Here is a 22,635-nt window from a genome sequence, read left to right as displayed (position 1 = left end):
AGTGAAATTCTGCTAGAATGGGAAAATGATGGGTGGCAGGCCTGGAATGAGCTATTTGGAAGAGAAGTGAGCCCTATGAGGAGGCTGCTGCCTGAGGGTGTAGTATTGGCAGGACCATGGAGAGTCACACACATTCAAAGTAGCACTGTCAGCTGCCATATTTGAGCAGTGCTACTATTTTGAAACCCTACTTTAGCTATTTTTGCTGCCACAGTGCTTCTTGGAGGGAAAGGTGGTGAGGCTTTTTCTCTCATACTTTGGGCATATTGCTAGGAGAGGCTATTCTTTAGGAAGGGACATCATGCTTGGAAAGATGAGAGTCACTGAAAGCGAGGAAGACCTCCAATGAGTTGGATTGACACAGTGACTGCAGCAATGGGCTCAAGTGTTTCAGATGATCAGGATGGCACAGAATAGGGCAGGAGTCAGGTCTGTTGTTCTTAGGGGTTACTATGAGTCATACTCAGTGACACTTAATAGCTTTAATGTGCCAATTTGCCTTCATTTTGAAACAAACGAACTATCTCCTGCCCACAACAAATTCTCCATTAAAATCACTGTCACTTCCTATTCCTGCAATTTGTAAATCATTGCAAAGCTTTTGAGCTTTTCCTGCACTAGAGTGAGGTTAAGCAAGAACCACGTGCACCTATTCTGGCTGGCCCACCTACACATTTATAAAGACAGGAATGGCTCTCATTTGTAACTCGAGGACCATATATGTGTAAAAGCAAGCCACCTGCTTTGCTTCTGAAGATGGTTACTGTCCACGCCTTTCATCAGAGAAGGCAAACCATAAGTGCAGAACACAGAGGAGAAGTAGTAATACCTGTAATACCTGAGGTGTCTTTCGAGTCTGATTCTGAGTCAGAGGTCTCTGAGGATTCTGATGTTTTCTCTGGCAGATGTGGGAGCTGTGCGATGTCCATTGGGGTGTCCTTGTACTCAGGGTTACTGTGGGTCAAGGCAAGATTCATCAATAGTGCAAACACTCATTCTGCATTGTAGACTTTTGACCGAGATGGTCTCTCGGTCTCCTAACCCAAACTTTTGGAGTTTAGAGAAAGACTATATGTGAAATCACTTTTCAGGGTATCAAGGGACATTTATGGAAACTTACATTACCTATGCCAGGGCACAGGTGCACCATGATTCAATGACTGAAAACCCAAATGCTGTGTGAAACCCACTAATCAGATACCACTGGGGGCCGAAAGTACTCCGTACTACTTGGAATTTCTTCTGGTATAACATCTACAGGAAGGGAGGATGACGATTCATTCCCATACCACCTGGCATGCTCTGTCTTCTCTTGGGCTAATGAATCCATTGCCACAGTACTCTTGTCTTGGCCCCTTTATGTAGCTCCTCAGATGTTCAGATGGCTCCAAAGCTACTGAGGGAGGGAGACCTAGAGCTCTAAGTGCCTAACTATATGACAGATGCACAGGTGCACCTTGGGATGCATGTATTATGGCTACTGAACTGTCAACACACCCATTACAATCACATTTTCATCTGCTCATGTGGTGTACACCTGTGGCTTGTTAGCTGGAAAACTGATTGCCGTGGCGAGCGTCCCAGTGTGAAACAGGCCCTAACACACTAGATCTAACCCCATTTTCACAAACAAGCTTAATTTTCATTCTATTTTTAATTTGGAAATGAGCCTGTTCTGGAAAAGACAGCATATTTGGTCAGTTTGAGTTGAGTCTTCTGGGAATGCCACTCTAAGACCAGCCCATCAGTGATCTGTAGACTACATTTGTTGTCATCTCAGGCACAAGGGTAACTTTTTGCCTCTAAGTAGGAAATAGCTCTTCTGTCCTTCTGTGATAGCCTGCCAAACAGAGATTATAGTAGTTGACTACTAAATTATTTGATAATCTCTACTGAAATGACCATATTAGGGCTTAACCACTACTAACATTGTAAATGTCCCTGGGTGGGTGGGTGGGGGGGTTACTTCACTATAATGGATTATTAGACAGTTACTCTCTAGTAAATTAGCAAGATCCTCAGTTCTCTGTAGGTAATCAGAGACTAAGGGTAGGAAGGTGGCTTTAGTACTTCCACAACCTTGAAATACTGTGGCAGTCTCCAGTTGCATTAAGCATTGTAAATAAATGAATAGAAAACTGAAGAAACAGTAATTATAGCAAAGGAACCTGGATATGAGGGATTCTAGTAAAGAAGTGGTAACATGAATGTATTAGAGAGGAATAGTATACGAATGGGGGAAGGGGGGAAGCACCCCACATATTGCAGTGGTTTTTATCTTGCTACTTTTATTATTAAATCTCTTGCTCCTAGAAATGATAGGCAGTGAGTAGCAGACTTGGTTGCATGCACTCTGCTTGGCCTAGAGGAGGCCTGAGGTAGGGCACATACATATCATTTGTCACTCAGATATTTTTTTATCATTTACTTCAGGGGACTCGTTAGGCCATCTGAGATAGGTTCTCCACATTTTTAATTGTGGCTATTGGACCTAAAGATAGGTTTTTGTTACCTATATTCTTTCCAAGCTATCTATATGAAAATAAGTAAAATCACCAAACACTTATGGGTTTGGGCCATTTGGATCAATGGTTTTGATGTAAAGTTGCATGAAATGTCTTCTCAACCATAATCACTCCCTCCATGTGGGGTGGAGTAGAAAGCCATAGGGTTGGAGAGGCAATAATAGAGATCCAGACAGGAAGAAATCACCTAGGCATTGTAAAATGAGGTAAACATAGAGTTCTATGGTAAGACCCAAATAGATTCCTTCAGGACACACTGGGTTCATCAGCATGGGGCAGACCCCTTCCAGCCTATGGTGTTGCTGTTACCTGTGTCTAATGCTGAGTGCTAATGGGTCTGCTTGTCACAGTGCTATTTTTCTTGGCAAAAGAACGTCAGTGCGACAATGCTATGTTCCATTTTCTGTTTGCCATGTGAGGTTTTCTAACCTACATGACATAGGACTGTTGTGTCTTAAAATGCTATGTAAAAGGATTCCCTGACATCAGAACCTATCTTGAATATATTTTAAAAATACAGCGAAGACTCTGAAAATCAAGCCTTAGTCGAAGTCACATTAAATGCAGACTTTTTACCTTTAAAAGAGAATTAATGTAGAGTAGGAGAGGTCAAAAAAGAAAGTAGATAAATGAAGACTCTTTTAAGTGGTGTACATTAAGGCCCTCTCCAGAGCAATAATCATTAGGATCTGATTGATATGCTATTGGTAGCAAGCACATTCATGCCTTCAAGTTTTCTCCAAAGTGTGTGAATAACTCTGAAGGGCCAGTGTGCTGATGAGCCACGGTTGTTAGCATCTCAGCTCCATTTGACTGTCTTAAAGAAAAATGGGACTCAGGTACTCTCTGACTAGATTATCAGCCAAAGGGCAAAGACTTCCATTCATAAGACCTCTTGGAAGTTTTCTTATACTATGTGCCAAAAACAGGGATGATGGTGGTGGGAGGGAGCCGCGTTGTGTGAAGGAGAACTGTGACAGCTGTAGCACAGGCTTGGGGAGAAGCTCCTAAGAGGTTTGTCCCCAGACCCAGACCACCCAGTCTATTTCCCTTGGTTACTGTCTGTTTGGCTGAGCCCCAAAGCAGGAAAGTAGATAGCGAAGCAGAAAGAAATGGCATCCCGCACCATACTAAAGACCAGCATTAGCTTGGCCTCGTTTAGGGATATAAGTTTGAGGACCTAACAGCTGTGAAACTTGCCTGAGATCACACTGAGTTAGGCAAAAGAAAATTGCTTGCATTTTTATACTGATACTGTCTTGACTCTGGCAAAGCAATTCACTTTACCTACCAAAACTTTAATGTGCAATAAAATCCTGTAAGATACAGGGAGGGCTTCTAAGGGATAGGATACAAGGAGGAATCAACACACTCTATTTTGTTCTTTTCTTTTTTTGCTTAATTTTGACAGGGTTTAAAGTCTACCACCAAACCCAAACCCACTGCAATCAGGTTGGTTCTGACTTCTGGAGACCTGGGAGAACAGAAGAGAACCTCCTCATAGGGTTCCCAAGGCTATACATTTTTACAGAATGTGACTGTCTCATCCTTTTCCTGTGGAGTAGCTGATGAACTTGAACTGCCCACTTTCCAGCTAGAACCCTAATGTTTAACCCACTGTCCTCCATTGCTCCTTTTCACAGAGTTGAGAGTGTGAATTTTGAATGTTTCAACTGTAGATAAAAGTCTGTATTCTTGTTCTGGCTTGAACTATTTGTGAGGAAACCAAGGCCTCTTCTTCAGAACTTCTTAAATGTTGACCAGGAAGTGCTGAAAAGTTTTTAGATCTGACCTGGACTACCCACCTTTTATCCTTGCACACTTCTTTACATCTTGTGGAAAAATGGGTAGAATTTCCACATAAGTCTTTGTAAGATACTGTCCAAAAATTCACACAGCATGTTAGCTATCAGCTATTGGGCTACATATTATGTAACTAAGACAGAAACAAAAAAGAATTAGAAAGTATACCTAAGAAGATAATTCACCCAGATGATATTCTTCTCGTTTGCATTCTTGGCATTAATAGCTATGGTAGCACTAGACTGTATCCAAATATATCCTCCATTCTTCTGCATCCAACGATAATACTTCGTCACACACTGACCCTTATTCAGCACTGGAGGAGGAAAACAGAACAAAAAGAACTGTGCATTAAGACTGGGACTAGGTGAATTTCACCTCTGCAAAACCTCAATTGTAGAGCTGGAAGGTCCCACTCCAAGCCGCAGTGCCCCATGTATGCTTAATGCAGAATGCCATTAGTAGGACAAATAAAATCAACAATTCAGTGGAGCGGCAGCTCTGGAGTGGGGGTTATGACCATTTGTAGCAAGACGTTATTCCATATTAGGCAGCAATGGTGTGAAAGGAAGAATAAAAGGTCCACAAATCTTTTTGGCTCACAGAACACCTAATGCGGTGTGTATATTGTCAATGGGTTTGACGTCAGATGGTAAGAAAGGCAAATTCATATGTGATTTATTCATAGCTCCAAGGTAGACTTCTTTGAGATTCTGGGTATTTGAATGGTTCCAAAGATGCCTTATTCCTCTGTCTTTGATTATTTTACCTCGATGCCAGCTGTATCAACCAGCATACTTATACAGCCACTCTTTTTTGATCTTGTCTCACAGAATTTATAGTCTGTGGATGAACTCTATTTCCACTGGTCTGTCAGGGGGAAATTCTGGGGAGACTTTGCTTGATGCTGGAACAAAATAAATTCCCCAACCGAGTCAGAGAAAAAACAGTGGCCTAAGGGAGGCACAGAATTGACTTGGCTACAGCCAAACAGAGTGACAGCTCTGCACAGACGCTGAAATATGGCCCAAAATGAAAGAACAAGTAAAAACAATCAGTAATGTGAAACGGTGCCATTAAATACCCACTGCAAGAGAGCTTTAAAATGCAGATGTTAAAAATGATACTTTAACCAAAATCTTGCCAAGTTAAAATGGATTTGATTTGTATCTGGGTACTCCTGAGCTAGTAAAAGAGAAATATGCAGTAAATCATCCCCTGAAATAAAGTGCTATGGATGGGAATGGTTTAAAGGGATGCCGGAAATGTGCAAAACCTGCTGTTACTTCTTAGGTACTCTCGCAGTAACTCCATGCACCCTCCTCTCTCACAGCCGGCTGACCACTAGAGGGCAGTGTGCACTCATCTACATTGCCCACTTTTGGCATGTCCTTGTCTCCGTCTGCTAAAATGAAAAACCTCTAACTGCTGTAATAAATTTGGCTAAATTAGCTGCTAAATGGTTATCTCAAGTAATATGTATTTGCATTAATCATCTTGCTCTAAACCAGAACAAGCCAGAGTCCTAAAGACGTAGTAAATTCATATTGTCCATTTAATTATAGCTAATAAGTGCTTCATATACAATAGTTTCATGAAGTACATTTTGATTTTTTTTTAAGGGAGGGTGGATGAGTAAAAGGATGAAGTCACTTTGGTAAAAACCAATGTCTTAAGGATGTCGAAGCTCTTCTGGGTGTGCCCTGAGCCACCCTTCCTGGTTTTATCTGTGATCAAAAATCAACCCTCCACATAATATATCTCTAAACATTTAAACTTGGGGTGCTTTTTCCCCAATCACCCTCTCCCCCACAATATCTTAAACCAATGGTTATAAAATTTAGCAGTTATGTCTAACTATTGCTTTGAAAAATCTTTCTCTGATGAGATTTCAAATAGTGGAAAGTTTTGTTCTGAAACAATTCAACAGTTTGGGATATTTTTAAGAGCGGGAACTGTCATCTGTTGGTGTGAAGGAGCTGCAGGTAGCGCTGTGCTTTCCTTTTGTAGGCAATTGTAAGTTCTGCCATTCTACATGCATGGCTTCCCAGGCTACAAAACTGCGTGGTGAAGCTGAAAGCAGTAAAATACTAACTGCCATACAGCTATTCTGTCAAACCATTGTTGCATGCAACAAGATATGCTTTTATTCAAATTCTCTCAACCTGGTTAACTATTAATAGAAGATGACGGATTATATAATTCTGCCCACTGTTTTCACAGAGAAAACTTTTACCACTCAATCAGTTGTTGGCGATATAATTGTGTACTTTTGGTCTGAATAAAGAATTTCAAATACACCTACTCCTCACTTAGCAACGTAGGTAGGTTCCAAAAGCTAGACTGCTTTTTGGATTTAGCTTGGGTGAGAGTCAAGGGTGTGTTCTATCCTTGATAGCAGTGTGTCTCCCTCCTCCTGGTTGCTCATGATCTGTGAGATGCCCCTGAATCGTTTTGGTTGTGTGTGGCTCATTGGGTACCCTTTCATCACCACCCGTGGGTCGAGGGGTGGTTGTGCTGGTCAAATGTTACCAGATTTCCACTTCCTTCCACCATCTGCTTTGGGTGGAGATCCCATTAATTTTATGCCCACCACCTCCTGCCACCCGCCATGGCCAAAGACTACTTGTCTGTTGCTTCAGCTCTGTAGCCCCTTGTGGCCCCTCTCCACCCTTTCCTTCCTGTCTCCCCAACAGACCTCTCTTCTACTTTTTGGGTTTTCCTGAGTCTCCTCTTGCCATTTAAAACCTCAAGTTTTCCTGTTGTCACCCTGTGCTCTCCATGGCTGGACCTGGACATTGCTGGTGAATAAGAGTCCTGCAGAGGTTTAGTTACCATTCCAAGAATAGTTTGAAGTTATCTCTGATGTATCACTCGAGGCGGTCTGTGGAGGGTGCCTTGGAGTTGATCATGGCCTTATGCAGGGCCCATGCCCCTGCAGGTGCCATCTGAGAATTTTTCTAAGTTGTAAATGTGAAATATCAGAGAATGAGACAGTTGATACGTTAGAAATACATATAGATTTAATATTATTAATCAGGCAAAAAGACTAAGAAGCCTCGATTAGAATCTGATCCTGAAACACTAAAGAGATGAAGGTCAGATCTGGTCTAGCAGGGTATTCTGCACTGGACTTTAACCAAAAAAGCAGCAATAACAATAGGGGGGAAAATCCTCCAAAACAAAGTATAGACAGAGGCAAAGTAAAAAAAAGAATTACAAAGTATAATTTGGATTTTCAAAATCAACATAAAGATCACATACCCTACCTCCTAATAACATATTTTCTCTTCCTTAAAAGCAAAATCCCAATTTGAAAATGAATAATAGGCAAGAACATGTTGGTCTGCAGGTGTGTGCTGTTAAGGGGGTTGAAAGCTTATTTGTATATTTATTTAAAGTGTTATGTCTCTTTCATTTAAAACAGTGTGACTTAAATGTATTTGATTTTCATAAGAAGGAAAACAATAATTTCCTAGGATCCACAAATACTTTGAGAGTCTATATGACACAGGCTGTCAAGCAAGGAGAAGAGACCTGCAAGAAACAGGCAGGGCAGAGAGTTCTGATATGGGAAGGTGGTTGTGAATGGATGACTGGGGTAGTGAACCACTACAGAATTCCCTGAGGAACCAGAAGCTCTTTGAGAGCCCTCAACTTACCCTGGTTAACAATGATAACACAAGATCAGGAGCCCAACATTGTCAGCCAGAGACAAGTTTAACATAATTCATACTTTTCTCCTAGGCCAGCCTGAGTCTTTAAAAGGTAAAATCATTAGCATTGGCTTAGACGATGACCATTTCCTTGGGTTTGATGTTTTCTGAGAGAGCTCGGGTAGCCTAGTCCACAGGGAGGTGCACTCCTAACCCAAGGAGAGCCTCCACCTGTGTGGTTTACATTCTCAAAAAAACCCAATGGAAAGCCAGTTATGAATGGGTTCTGACTAGATGGTAATGAATGAAGAGAGTTTATGGAATGAACACTGCATTTATCAGTGACAAACAAGATACCTTAAAGCATTGAGTTAGCTCCTACTCTAACATGAAATGTTGACCAGATATTGTCCAAACATGAAATGTTGATCAGATACTGTCCAAGTGGCTTCTCTTTTTCAGGAGGTCCCATAAAAGAGGTCACAATGGAATCTTACCTCGTTTGAAATGAATAAAGCCTAATTTTGGCCTATATTTCTGGAATATCTATCTATGACTTTGAGATGAAGCTTCTTTCTTAAAAAAATAAAATCATACTGGCAAATCAGCTGGATGGTTCCAGCTGCGCCAGAGGCAGGCTCTGACAGCTTTTCCTGAGCTCATGTGGTCCTAATCAGCTCAAGAAGAAAAGCCACCTTGGTGCCAGTCTGAGAGAGATTTTTCGTTTGTAATAAATTAGAGAACTTGAAAAACAGAAAAACTTTTCCCAATTCTCTTTAATCCAGTGGCTGTTGTTTCTTTTCGGTTTTCGCTTTAGAGAAATGAGTGAATTTAGAGAAATGAGTGAATGTTTGTATAGTCTATTTTATAACAATCCCTTTAATGGAGGAAAACCATAAAAACCCCTAAAATTAAAAAAGCATGATAGAAGTTGTTTGATAGGAAACCCCAAACCAAAATCTACTGCTTTCCAGTTGATGCTAACTCCTGTTGACACTGGAGGACGGGTTAGAACTTCCCCATAGCATGTCTGAAGTTTTAAACTTTTATGTAAACAGTCTGCCTCATCCTTCTCCCCAGGAGCAGCTTCTGTCAGACCTTCAGGTTAGAAGCCAAGTGTTTTAACCATTTTTCCATTTGACTCTTTATAGGGAAGCCCTTAAGAATAGTTAATTATCCCTACAAAAAAGAGGTACTCATCCAATCAATGGGACCAAGAACAAATTTCTAAGCATGTACACAAACTAGAGATGGAAAGAAATAAAGCGTGTGTGTGTGCGCGCGAAGGTGCGTGCCTGCATGCGCGCACACACACACATATATATACGTATATGTATATATATGTATATGTGTATGTGTGTGTATATATATTATATATATATATATACACACATACACACATACATACACACACCCCATATTTTCAATCTCATGCCCATGACAACATAACATCTTTGGCTAAAATTTACCTTCTGTTTCCTAAAATTTTTGTGTACAACAGTTTATATGTTCATCCATGATCACATTACATTTCTAAAATTTAATTTTTTTCTATAATTATATTTTATTAATTTTCATAAACATTTACAGAGCTTTTGGGTTTCCATTCATTCATTGTTGCACTATTCTCTCTACCCTCCTCCCAGTTTGTTCTTGTCCAAATGCCACAGTGCTTGTCAAAGCCAGTTCTGATTAATCTTCTTTGTCAGTGTGTCCTTTGCCATTCCCTATCACTCCTCCCTGAGAGAGACTTCACCCTGAGTCATAAGGAAAAGGGGATGGCGTATTCTCTTAGCTACTTCCTGCTGAAAAGGGACGCTGTGGGTTTCAGGGTGAAGATCTTCTCTCACTACTCTAAAGGGCCCCTTTGGCAGTAAATTTTAATTTTTAAGTCATACTAATGATTACTATAGAAACTAAGCTTTCATTAAAAACAAACAAACAAAACATCTCAAACTCATTGCTCTTGAGTCAAGACCAACTCAAAGCTGATCCTCCAGCAGGTTTTCGGAGGCTGTAAATTAAATGGGAGGAGATTATCCATCTTTCTCCCACAGAGACACGGTGGATTTGAACTGCCATTTCCATGGCATTTTCTTAGACTTTGCAGAGTAAACATGAAGACAAACTAAGGATGAATTCCATTTTCATGGATTCACTTATAATTTTGAATGTTCCAGACATAATTGTGAGTGCGTCTGTTCATTTATTCCTCTGAAACTCAGAAGGTAAGCAATAAGCAATGGCTTTTGGTTTTTACTGCTCTAAGGAAAACCAAGATTTTGTCATCAGGACTCCTGTATCCCATAAGCTAAAGGTAACATAACCTTGAGACCTACAAATAGTGCTCCTGAGAGAACAAAGGTGAGTTTCCAGTAGTAGAAGGATATGATAGAAACAGATTTAAGTCTTCCTGGTTGAACTGTTCTGGCTTTGCTTACTTGGAATTTGAAAACTATGAGCAGAGTGTCCCTTTGGCCTGCAGAGTGAAAACACTACCCATCCCTGACTGTGAAGGGAGCTGCACGTGCAGTTCAGTCAAGAGAAAATTATAGAGCGCTTACATTTTAGAACAAGTGACCTTTACATGAGATACACACTCCTCCCCCCCCCAACACCAAATACTAGATGCTAAGTATTATTGAATTTCTTTTTTAAATGTTACCTGGTCTCTTGGTTTGAGCTTAGTGGTTGGAATACAAGAGATGTACTACTTGCAGAGAATAACCACTCTGAAATCTGATTAACTCTCTCTCTCTCTTTTTTTTTTTTTGCTGAGGCACACATTCCTGGCTGTGCCCTCCGTTACCAACAGAGGGATTTCAGTTTTCCTCGGGAAAACTTTGTCCACAGAAATAGACTGATGACTGAAAGGACATAAAAGAAGTCAGTGTCTGTGACAGGAACATAATTCTGTTAGTAAATCAAAACAAATCAGTACAAATTTGCCTTCAGAAATATGGAGTAAAAAAGAGAACATGGTCTCTTCCTGCTCGGCTGTTATACAAAATCAAAGCCAACTATTCTAAATGGTGAGTTGTGTCTTTAAAAAGGAGGAAGCAGTCTAATTCAGTTTGGAGAGGAGATGAAGAACACATATCAAAAGCAGCCTTTTAGCAAAATGTGGCACAAAAGGACATTTTAGTGGTTTGCATATGCATTAAAAAGCTGCAATACTTGGTGTATTCAGGTAAGTATAGAATAAATAGGAAATGGTGAGATCATCGGAGATTTCACACTTCACATTCACATAGCTGAACAAAGAGCTTCATTATCGTCACGGCAATATGAGGACCACATCTGCAGTGCAATTCACCCCCTCCTTGAGGTACCTTCCTCAATGGCTGCAGAGGACAGGTGGAGAAGCGGGTGCCTTCTGCTGGGAACTCAAAAGTGATTTTTGCATTCGCTAAAATTGTGTGTGTGTGTGTGTGTGTGTGTGTGTGTGTGTGTGTGTGTGTATAAGGGGGGTGGCGCTAAAATCCCACTCTACTTAATACCACAGTTGGATGCTTAGCTGTAGCCACTGGTTCTCTTTCTACATTCACAAAACTGGCAGATGAAACATGAAAAAGAATACTGACTCTTTAATCTCTGCTTCTCCACCTAAGGCCCAAGGCAGGCTGACAGGGAACTTCATTCTGGAAACAGGATTTTTTTTTTTTTAATTCTGGATTACTCTTTCCTCTGCTTTTGAAAAGTGTGGGCTATAGGGGGATGAACCTGACACAGACTTAAAACAAGAACAAGTTTCTTTATCTATAAAGTTATAGTCCTTGATGCTTACAGGAAGGTCATTTTCAAAGCCCACAGGAGAAACGGCATTATAGTCAGAAGCTGTGCATTAAGTGCTTTATTTACTTGAAATAGACACAGTTGTTCATTTAGAACAGGAATGGGATCAACTGAGGCTTTGATGCTGTGCAGACTTGCCTATAGATTTTGCAATTAGCTAGCTGGATGTCTTAAATAGCAGGCATCCACAAATTGGTTTTCAGGGGTTTTTTGTCAATCTGTGTGCTGAACAATATTTGGTAAAGTTTAGTGATATTTGATATTTAATGTGAGTTATGAGCTTAAGGACCAAAGACCTGTGGATGCTCTGTGAACGACTATGCATCATCTATGGATTTTCCCCCTAATACACTAATGACAGGCCCTGCTTGAATTGCTATCTGTGTGATTTATAACCTCAGAAGAGGTTTTTTCCTCCACCACTGCCAATTGATAGATTTTTATTAACTGTTAATATTGAATCATGCAGAAAACTTTTCATTGATTTAGAACTTGTCAATTTGTTAAGTTTTAAAAAGAAATTTCTCTTCTTGATAATGCGCTAGATATCAGATTGAAGCTTTTAAATGATGATGATACTGTGTTCTGGAATAGGAAGAATCCAAGTAGTGGTTGGTATGTGTGACATGCAGATCTCAGATAGTTTTCAAGCTGTTTCAATCCAACCAGTGTATTTTGGGACCACTCATTCCTAGCCTTCTCAATCTAAAGCAGGGAAAGAGAAAGGATTATTTTAGCTTTTACACTTCGTTGTGTGTTTTACACACAAGAAAACAGTAAACTCCAGAGTATGGCAGGATAACAAGGATGTATGACTAGAAAAGGAGGGAAATGGTAGATTCATTAATTCACTCTGTAAATATTTTTTTAGTGTATATTCCATGCAGGCATTAGGGAATACCACAGGGAGCAAAATCTGTCATGGGCTTGCCCTCATATATTAGTCTTAATTAGTATTGGTAATTCCATTCTTTGCCAGTGATTGGCTTAAGTTTGCAATATGATGAAACACTGTTCAGTGAAACTCAAGGGGATGGTGTTATCTCCCTACTGTGGGAGGTCTTGAAAGATATTCCTTCTTTCTGAAAACAGGTATTAATGTCTACTTGTCTTTGGATGGGAGACAGATCCTTTTTACTATTGAATGAAAACACACAATATTAGTAATTTCTAAGTAATAATTCATAGAATTAGCATGGGTCTAATTAGTAGGTCTATGAAAGCACAGTAGTCTAACCTAGTCTGGGTGAATTCTTAATCTCTCTCTTAGAACTAAGGTGAGTACAGTATTGGGAAGATTAAGATGATTAGGATATAGAGAGAAAACAGATTTATTTTATGACTCTGGTGGACCCTCTGGTTCTGGATATAGTTATTTCATGGAATCCACAAAATATCTATAAAAAGTAAGTATTGAGATTTAGGTATACAAAAATTGGTGTTTAACAAAATTAGGAATATCTTAAAGAACAAATTCTAGTTGTATAGATTTTTAGTTTGTTGTGAAAATATACATCTTTCCACTGTGGATTACTGAATGGTTATTCTGCCACTTCCAAATAGTTTGTTGCGAAAATATACATCTTTCCACTGTGGATTACTGAACGGTTATTCTGCCACTTCCTTTTAGATAGCAGATCTATAATTTTAATTTTTCTATTTGATGATGATCTTCCAAGTTTTAGAGGGAATATCTTGCTAGGTTAAAGCATTCATAGTGATACTATGTATTTTCTTGTTAGTATGTAAGGAGCCCTGGGGGGAAAATGTGTTATCTGTTGGGCTGTTAACCCAATAATTAGTGGTTTAATCTACTGTCCACTCCACTGGAGAAAGAAGAGGCATCTCTTAACTGTAAAGATATACAGCCTTGGAGACCAATGGAGGATTGACATGAATTAGAATCAACTTGAGATCAGTGGATTTAGGATTTAGTTTTTTATTTTGTTAAATGAAGAGACAAGTTGTTAACAATTTCAGCCTATTTGGCTCCACAATCAACACTATTGGCACCAGTAGTCAGGAAATCAAAAGACAAATTGTACTGGGGAAGTCTATTGTCAGAGACCTCTCCAGAATGCTAAAGAGCAATGATGTCAGTCTAGAGACTAAGGTGCACCTGAACAAGGCCATGGTCTTCACAATTACTTGCTATACATTAGAGAGCTGGACAATGACCAAGAATGACAGAAGAATCATCAATGCCTTTGAGTTGTGGTGCTGGAGAAGAGTATTGAATATACATGGGACTGCCAAGAGAACTAAAGGTCTGTCTTGAAGAGTGTGAAACCAAGATGTTCCTTGGAGGCAAGGATTTTGAAGCTCTGTCTCTTATACTTTGGGATGTAATCAGGAGGAACCAGTCCTTGGAGAAGGACATCATGCTTGGAAGGGCAAAGGGATAGGGGCAAGAAAGGAAGATGATGGATGAGATGGATTGACACAGTAACTCGAATAATGAAGGAAGGTGTTTTGGAGTCAGTGAGACTGGCTAAAGATAGGGCAGAGTTCAGAGCTATTATACATAGGATCACTATGAGTTGTAGGCAATTCAATGGCACAAAACAACAGTATGTGGTTGAGGGAGCCCTAGTGGTAAGAAGCTGCACTGTAATCCCAAGGGCAAGTGGTTCTAATCTACCAGATGCTCCAAGGAAAAAGGATGGGCCATCTCTTGTGTGATTAATTGCCTCTGAAAACCTGCTGGGTTGTTCCTCAGCTATGTGTTGGTACCAATTCAAAGGCACACACCACCACCAACAGTATGTGGTTGAGTTGCAGACATTGTGGTTGATAAAACACTGGACAATGCAGGCTTCTCCTTACTAACGAGTTCTCTGGGAACATTTTCTTGGCTTTCATTGTTAAAAAGGGATTGATCCTTTCTTAATTGAACATTGTTTTGTGAAGACTTGAGGTACAGTATCTGTCTTTCAGACATGAAGATAAAGCTCTGTGTTATAAAGAAGGTTTAAAGTAGTCTCTTCTTGGCTTTTGTTGTTGTTGTTACTTGCAGTCAGACATATTCTGTTTTGCTTCACTGAATACTTTAAGAAACCAAGCAGAATGTGGGAGTTCATCCAAACCTAAGTCTACTGCTTTCAAGTTGATTCCGACTCATAGTGATTCCCATTGGGTTTCTGAGACTGTAGAGCTTTATGGGAAGAGAATGCTCATCATTCTTCTGCAGAGAACCTAGTGGATTTGAGCTGTTGATCTTCTGATTAGCAGCACAACACATAACCCATTAGGCCTAGAATGACCTTATCCTGCTTCCATATTTTCTGCCATCTTGGTTTCTTACCATTTTCTTTTAAAGGCAAGGGAAAATGTAGCCCCTTCTGTAATTTTCCTCCATTCTCCCTTTTGTTTCTTGTACACCTGGTGTCTTTTTAATTGTTCCTCATTTTATGCTGTCTTTCCAGAATTAACTGTTTTCACATTATGTTCTCTATCAGTATGTAAGCTCCTTGTACGATAAAAATTATATTTTCATTGTTTTTGAAACCTCAAAGCAATGTGATGAGGCTTTATATACAGTACAACTCCAGGTTGTTGCAGTGAATTGGAACTGACTCATAGCTCACCCTCTGGTGCATTTTCAGTGGCTATAAATCACATGGGAAGAGACTACCCATTTTCCTTCCACAGAACTGCTGATGGATTTGAACTGCCAGAGAGATCCTACTTTAGAATTAGCAGCACAACGCCCTACAAACAGGGAAAATATCAATGTTCATATCCATACATAGAAAAATCTTAATCTGGGGCAGAGAGAACTCAAATAGATTAGATATTCTATCACTCACTTAACTGTAACTTCATGTAACTTTCTTTGTTGATGACCAAAACATCAATTTTTTTAAAAGCCAAAACTTCAGATTTTTTAAAAAACAAATCCACCTTTCTATGAAGTCATCACATATTCATCTAGTTTGAGCACTGACTGAGACAGGTTTAGACCAACTGTACGTCTGTGGCTGCCCTGTGCACAGTTCTCTACCCCTCTCTGCTGTGACATACGTGGGCACAGATCAACTACAAGAAACCCCACTGCTCTCGGGCTCTGCCACAAACTGCTTCCCAGGCAAACAGGTTTATTTATTTTCTGATTGCTAGAGTACTGCCAAACTTGAGCCATTACTTTTTTTAGTGTATGACTTTTTTTATTATGGCTTATAACTTTATAATATACAAACATGATCAAATGTAACATTTTCAGACATTTAGATGAAGGTAAATAAGACCAAAATTCACTTCTGGAAATACCATGGGACATGTGCAGTTGCATGCATGGATGCACTATGCTGAAATTTTTAAACGTGATTTTGCAATTTCGGCTATATGTGCATGGTGTGCATGTTATTTATGTGGCTGTACTGTTAGCTAAAAAACTCAACGAATCATACACTTTTTAGTGGCAAGTTAAACATAGATACTGGTGAGTAGTTAAGCCCTCTTTCTAGTCTCTATTTCCCTGGGTTTTGCAAAGCTTACACCAACAGCTGGCAAAAACACACATAAAACAAAACCCATAAAATAAATAATAATACTAATTCACTTCTGCATAACAAGTTGACTTTATCTTGTTTCCAGATGACAGGCTTTTTCGTTTACCAACAGGCACAGGAGGCCAGCTGACTTGGCTTCTGAAGAAAGGCAGGTTTGGGGGTTCTCATATGCATTTTCTTTCAGTTGCTCATATTCATATAGAAGTAGTGGAAAGACTTATTTGCTTTGGGAAGAAGCCCTGACTGTGACTGGGTTGCGGCTAAATTGATGAAGATGGAGCCCTGAAGAAAGGTTATCAGCAAAAAGGAAGGGGGGGGGGGCAAAAAAAATCCCTGGTGCTTGTCCTGCATTTGGCCCACTTATCGACCTTTATACCGTCTCTGCTTCTATCACGTGCAGTTTCCGATACTGTGGGCAATGCCTGCCTCTACCCAAATCAACAATTAAATCCCCCCTTTGTTTGTGTGGCAGATGACAAATGCATGGAGGACATCTTGTGTTGCCAAGGCAGGCAGGGCACTTACTTTGATTGATGCTCGGTTGTGGAAAAAAATGAGCTGGGAAGGAATTACAATGGAGGGCCTGCAGACTGGAAGGGGGATATACTAATTAGTCCTGCATTAAGCAGTCGGCTTGCATTTGGTGGTGAGGCGCCTTCAGGAGGGAAGTGTAGGGGTTATTGATGCAAAACAGCATGGAATGCATTATGCCAGGTAGCTATATATAACTTCTGTGCAGAAGCACAGTTTGTGATGAAGATATTCAGTTAGGTTATTGTATTTTTTTAAGCTCTTGTGGCCTAGTGGTAAGAAGCTGCGCCGCCAAACTGAAAGCACATAGTTTGAATTCACAGGCAGGTCCTAGGGACAAAGATGGATAATAACCTCCCATGTGATTCAATGCCTGTGAAAATCTGCTGGAGGGTCAGCTCTGGGTCGGTTCTGACTCGAAAGTACTAAACACCACCACCACCACAATATGTTAGGTGGGCCCTGGTTTTTTACTTGCACAAGATCCCAAGGAAATTCTGGAAGTTCTTCTTTCTTCCTGAAGTCACTCTTCCAGGGCTTCACCATTCTAGGGAAAGGGTATGTTGTATTGTTAGGTGCCATCGAGTTGCTTTTGACTCACAGGGACCCCATGTGACAGAACTGCCCCATAGCTTTTCTCTGCCATTCTCTTTATAGGTACAGATTACCAGGTCTTTCTCCTTCAGGGCCACTAGGTGGGTGTGAACCATCAACCTTTTGATTAGCACCCAAGTGCTAAAACACTGCACCACCAGGCTATTTGGGCAAGGTTCTAGCAAGTGCTAACAGCTGCTACATCTATGCTATCTGGCTCTTTTTCTCTAAAACCTCACAACTTCAAAAGCACCAACTTTTGCTGGTAGAACTTTCATAATGACAAAGGAAGTTTCTTTCTAGTAAATTCTTTGAGGTTTCACAAAGTTGCCGATTTGACCCTGAAGAACCTTGGGGATATCTGAAGATGAATCCAGCTCCTCCTTCAGGCTGGATTAGATGGGAATGAAGAGATGATAAGCATGTTTCTTTGCCTGGGTTAGCCTTCGTGGTTTGCCCTTTGATTTTTCTGGCTACAGGCAGAGCTGTGGAGTGGTAAATGGTTGTGCTGAAACCTCTCTCATAATTCAGGATCAGCAAAGACACTCCAGGTAACTGGAAGGAGACATGACTGATGATTTCAAAGCCAGTACCTCCTGACCAACAGAGAATTGGAGGGCAGTGAACAGGCAGAGATGCTCAAATAATTACTGATAAGAGTGGCTTAAAATCTAAATGCTAAAATGTTGATTTGGTTAATAGTGCCTGAAGAATCCATGAGATGGGATTCAGTGATTCCTGTGAAGTGGCTCAAAGATAAAAGAAATCACAGAGGTCTTTGGTAACAGTATGAAAGAAAGGGTGCCACAACTCCTTGATATTAGTCCCAAATAACTTCACTAACTTACCACACTGGCATAGAGGAGAGATATCAGTGGCTTTTGACACTGATGCTCAACACACTACGAGGCATGTCACATTGATCTAAGTAGATAGTGCAAGGTTCCTGGATCAATGTATGAAAATCATGCAAGCCTGGGACAGCTGAAATTCTCTTTTTTCTTATTCTAAAGACAAACTTATTTATGGATTTACCACATGTCTATTTTAGAGGGAATTGTGCTTATGTGAAATCTATACATAGATCAAGAGGCTGTTGTCTGACAGAGCAAAGGAACACTGCATGGTTTAAAATTAAGAAAGGTGTGCATCAGGTTTGTATGCTTTCTCCATGCTCATTCAATATGTATGCTGAACAAATCATTGAAGAAGCTGGGATTCTATGAAGAAAAATGTATCAAGATCAGAGGAAGACTCATCAATAATTTAAGTTATGCAGATGATAACATCTTGGTGAAAGTGAGAAAGCTGTTAGGGGCTACAGCCTTCAATATGGATTACATCTCAACATCAAGAAAACAAAAAATCTTACCACTGGACCAATAAGCAACATCATGATAGATGGAGAAAAGACTGATATTGTGAATTGGATGTGCAGTTAACACCCTTGGTATTAGCAATCAGGAGATCAGAAGACTTACTGCACTGAAAAGTCTGCAGTCAAATTAATGAGGAGCAATGATACCAGTCTGAAGATTATAGTGTGCCTGATTCAGGCCATGGTATTTTCATTTACTTGCTATGCATCTGAGAGCTGGACAGTGAATAAGGATGATGAAGAATTGATATCTTTGAACAGTGGTGTTAGAGATCTGAGTATGGACAGCTGAAAGAACAAATACAGGTCTTGGAAAAAGTACAGCCGAAGTGCTCCTTGGAGGCAAAGATGGCAAAGCTTTGTCTTACATACTTTGGGTATACTGTGAGGAAAAGTTATTCTTTGGAAAGGGACATCATGCTTGGGAAGGTGGAAAGTCAGTGAAAAAGAGAAGACCTTCAACCAGATGTATTGTCACAGTGACTGCAGCAATGGGCACAAGTATGTCAGAAATGGTGAGGATGGCACAGGATTGGACAGGGTTCAGATCTGTTGTTCATAGGGTTACTATGAGTTGTATTCAACTAGACAGTACCTAACAACAACATCATGTTATGGGGGGGGGTGGGAGATACAAATGATAGTTTAATTAACCAGGGTTATTTTGGGGAGGCTGTAAATGACACCAGAGATTTTTCATCTTTCTTCTTTGGAGCATCTGGCAGATTAGAGCTGCCATAGAGGTGCTGCTTTGGGGTATCAGCACAACAGCCTATGGACTATGCCACTAGATCTCCCTGAATTTGAGTATGTTGGAGGGGAAATAAAGAAGTAATAAAGAGAATATGTTTCATTATCAAGGATTGCTGAGTATTTTGATTTTTAGTGTCATCCATCCATAAATTGTAGGGAAGACATACATGGAAACATTAGAAATCTCATCAGATAACTAAAACCTGTCTTCCATGCACACGGCCAGGAATGGTGCCAATAGCTCTAGGAAGAAAAGCTAAATAGTTAATGTGGTTTATTTTTAACCATTCCTTTGTTTTAGAATTCTATCTTATTCTTGAACTGATGCTATGTCACCACGACCTTTTCCTGCCAAGAAGGCAGAGTTGAGGCATCCTTCAGTAATAGCCCAGGGCTCTGGGCACGCAAGATGCTGTGCTGGCTCTGTGCCTTTCCTTACAATGTTTATGCAACCAAGACTTACTCTATGCTCTGTCATTTTGTTACTGGGCTGGCTTTGGTTTGAAAATTAGGTAAACATCATACATTCCATCACCCAATTTTAGACTCAATCTTAATTTATAATGATGTTAATGTTTATTGTACAAAGCGAGATGCATTTGTATATTTTAGCATTTTATTTCAGTTAAGAGAATGCAAAAGCTGACATTGGAATCAGTTTGATTTTCTTTTTTCTTTTTTTTATGATTGAAGATATTAAGCACTAAAAGGACGCTGAAATTTCAATCTGATTAGGATCAAAATTCCTCAGGATCAAAACACTTCTTTTCCTCCCCCTACAGTTTTACTAATTGTGTGCTACTTGACATTGTGGAGTTACTCCACAGCATGATAACTAAATATGTGAAGTGTATTTTTACTGTGCAGAATTATCAGCTCATTGTGTTTGTTTTTCATGTGCTTAAGGTTATTAAAAGAACTAAGAATTAGAAGTCATGGGTATGACTTAAAGGAGTGAACTCATTGTTGAGGGGCTAAATCATAAAAAGCTAGGATGTCAATATGAAGTATTGAAAATAACAACATAGATTTGAAAGCATACCTCTCTGTTTATTAGTTGGCAAGATACCAGAAAAATTAGGAGACAGCACAATAGTGAATGGCAGAGTAGTTTATTTTTGGCACTCAAATCATTCTAGCTTCTGAAAATGAGATAAAAGATCAGAAAGAATGCCATCAAACATATTTTGTTGGAGACCTTTGCTTTATGCGAAGAAATGAAATGCCCTAGCTTACTGTTCCTGAGGAATTGTTTCTTCAAGCTGTAGATCAAATCCCAGAAAGATGGCATGGTATTTTCCAAATAATAGCTGAGAATGACAAGTTTGGTTTTTCTGGGCTTTTTTTGCCTTTTTGATCAGTATCAGATTCCTGAATTCAGATCTCAAAGTTCCAGAAATGAAAAAGCACCTCACCTCTTCCTCCCCCTTATTTGCACATGTCCTATGACAGTGCTTTTCAAACAATCCACTATTTTAAAGTCTGGATAGCTGGCCTATCCTGATTCAAAAATATGTCCCTGGCTTTTTCCAAAGGTCCTGACTTCTCAATTTTCTCTGAATTCCCAGCTACAAAGAACCTGATGTTACTCTTCAGGAAACAGCATCAATTTTTATTTCAATTAATTGAAGAGCCATCTGTTTCCATGATACATGACACCCATTTATTCTTAGCAACAAGTGTGCTCCCTAAATCTCTGGTGTGCAATCCCAGACATGTGCTCAGTGCTGGGAATGGACTCTGCTGGTTGGCAGCCGTACAGGCTGACTCTTGCCAGAGCTGTGGTACATACATGATTTGACCTTGAACTTGGTCCCATGTCAATGCTAATGCAGGGTTAAAGGCACTCTGCAAGATGTTGAGTTTTGGCTGACTTACTGTCTGTCCATTGTGTTTTTAAAGATCTGAATCTGAAATGAGCAAACAACTTCAAAGGGCAAGCTAGATATGAAAACGATCTCTCTGACCATGACAAGAAAACGGGACCAGATAAATACAAAGGACACCTGAGTAGGGTTTATTACAAAAAAACTTAATTTTCAAGTACCATCTCTATGTGGTGCTTCTCACGTATTTACAACCAGAGACTGGAACTGGGTATAGAATTTTCAAAGAATATAGCTGGCTGGGGCCCTATCTTTCAAGGAAACGACTGATTTTTCATAAAAAGAACTTCCAGTTGGGAGAGGATACCTGTTTCCTATGTGGAACACCAAATGAGTGCCTCTTGCACTCTTGGGATTATTAGACCAAGGCACAGCACAAACAGACCCAACTGAGAATAGGAGAGAAAGCTTCCCTAAGATGTTGATGTGTGAGCTGTTGCTCAGACTTTGCCAGAACCCCGCTGGTCTACCTGTTTAAATAACACTAAAGATTAGGAGATGGAAACCAGATTCAAAGATCCAAAACAATGTTCTTCATCCAAGGCAGAACAACCAGGGTGTTCTTTAGAAGAAAGGATGGTGAAACTTCATTTCATATACTTTGGGCATGTTGTTGGAAAAAGACATCGAAGAAAGAGAGGAAGTCAGTGAGATGGATTGACACAGAGACTATATCATCAGTGAGGATGAAGCAGGTAGGGTAAGGGCCATATCTGTTGTTCATAGAGTTGATAGTAATTTCGCAACTGGATAGCATCTAACCAACCAACCACATCCAGTAATCAGAGCCTGGAGGCATCTCCTATGCTAAAGAACCCTCTTCCCAAAGCTGTTGTGTCTACACAAATGCGTGATGTCTTCTACAAGATGTGCTTTTGACTAGTTCCAGCTCTGTGGTTACTCAAGTAAGAATTTTTAAGAGGCTCTGGCTTATTTCCATTTTTCATCTCCCAATATATACAATTTGGAGCCAAGAAAAAAAAAAACAAACCCAAAAACAAAAAACTCAAACACAAGATTGAAGTTGCACTCTAGGAATAAAAGGGTCAAAAAAGCTCTTAAGACAAAGGTTCCCTACCACTTCACTGGAGAGAAAGCATGAGAGACTGAGAAATTAAGAATGAACACCTAAACAGCCAGCAATTTCTCTGAGCCTGAGGTTCAGCTTTCAATCTAACAGAAGTTGAAGTGATTTATGTTTTA

At 39.9% G+C, this 22,635-nt stretch overlaps 1 protein-coding gene across 1 annotated transcript in view; it reads right to left on the bottom strand.

The window, feature by feature from the left end:
* The window catches only part of LOC102852110 (neuronal PAS domain-containing protein 3-like), a 1,291,857-nt gene that overhangs the window by 5,066 nt on the left and 1,264,156 nt on the right, over positions 1–22,635 (bottom strand). Inside the window, exons 10-11 of the mRNA XM_006889981.1 lie at positions 4,497–4,644; positions 830–954 (exon numbers count right to left, since the gene is read on the bottom strand). Of these exons, the coding sequence (XP_006890043.1) occupies positions 830–954; positions 4,497–4,644 (273 nt within the window). The remainder of the gene's footprint in view (positions 1–829; positions 955–4,496; positions 4,645–22,635) is intronic.

Source organism: Elephantulus edwardii, unplaced genomic scaffold (assembly GCF_000299155.1).
Source record: "Elephantulus edwardii isolate Elephantulus edwardi_28Jun2011 unplaced genomic scaffold, EleEdw1.0 scaffold00084, whole genome shotgun sequence".
Taxonomy (NCBI): Eukaryota; Metazoa; Chordata; class Mammalia; order Macroscelidea; family Macroscelididae; genus Elephantulus; species Elephantulus edwardii.
This window is presented reverse-complemented; position numbering and strand designations above follow the sequence as displayed.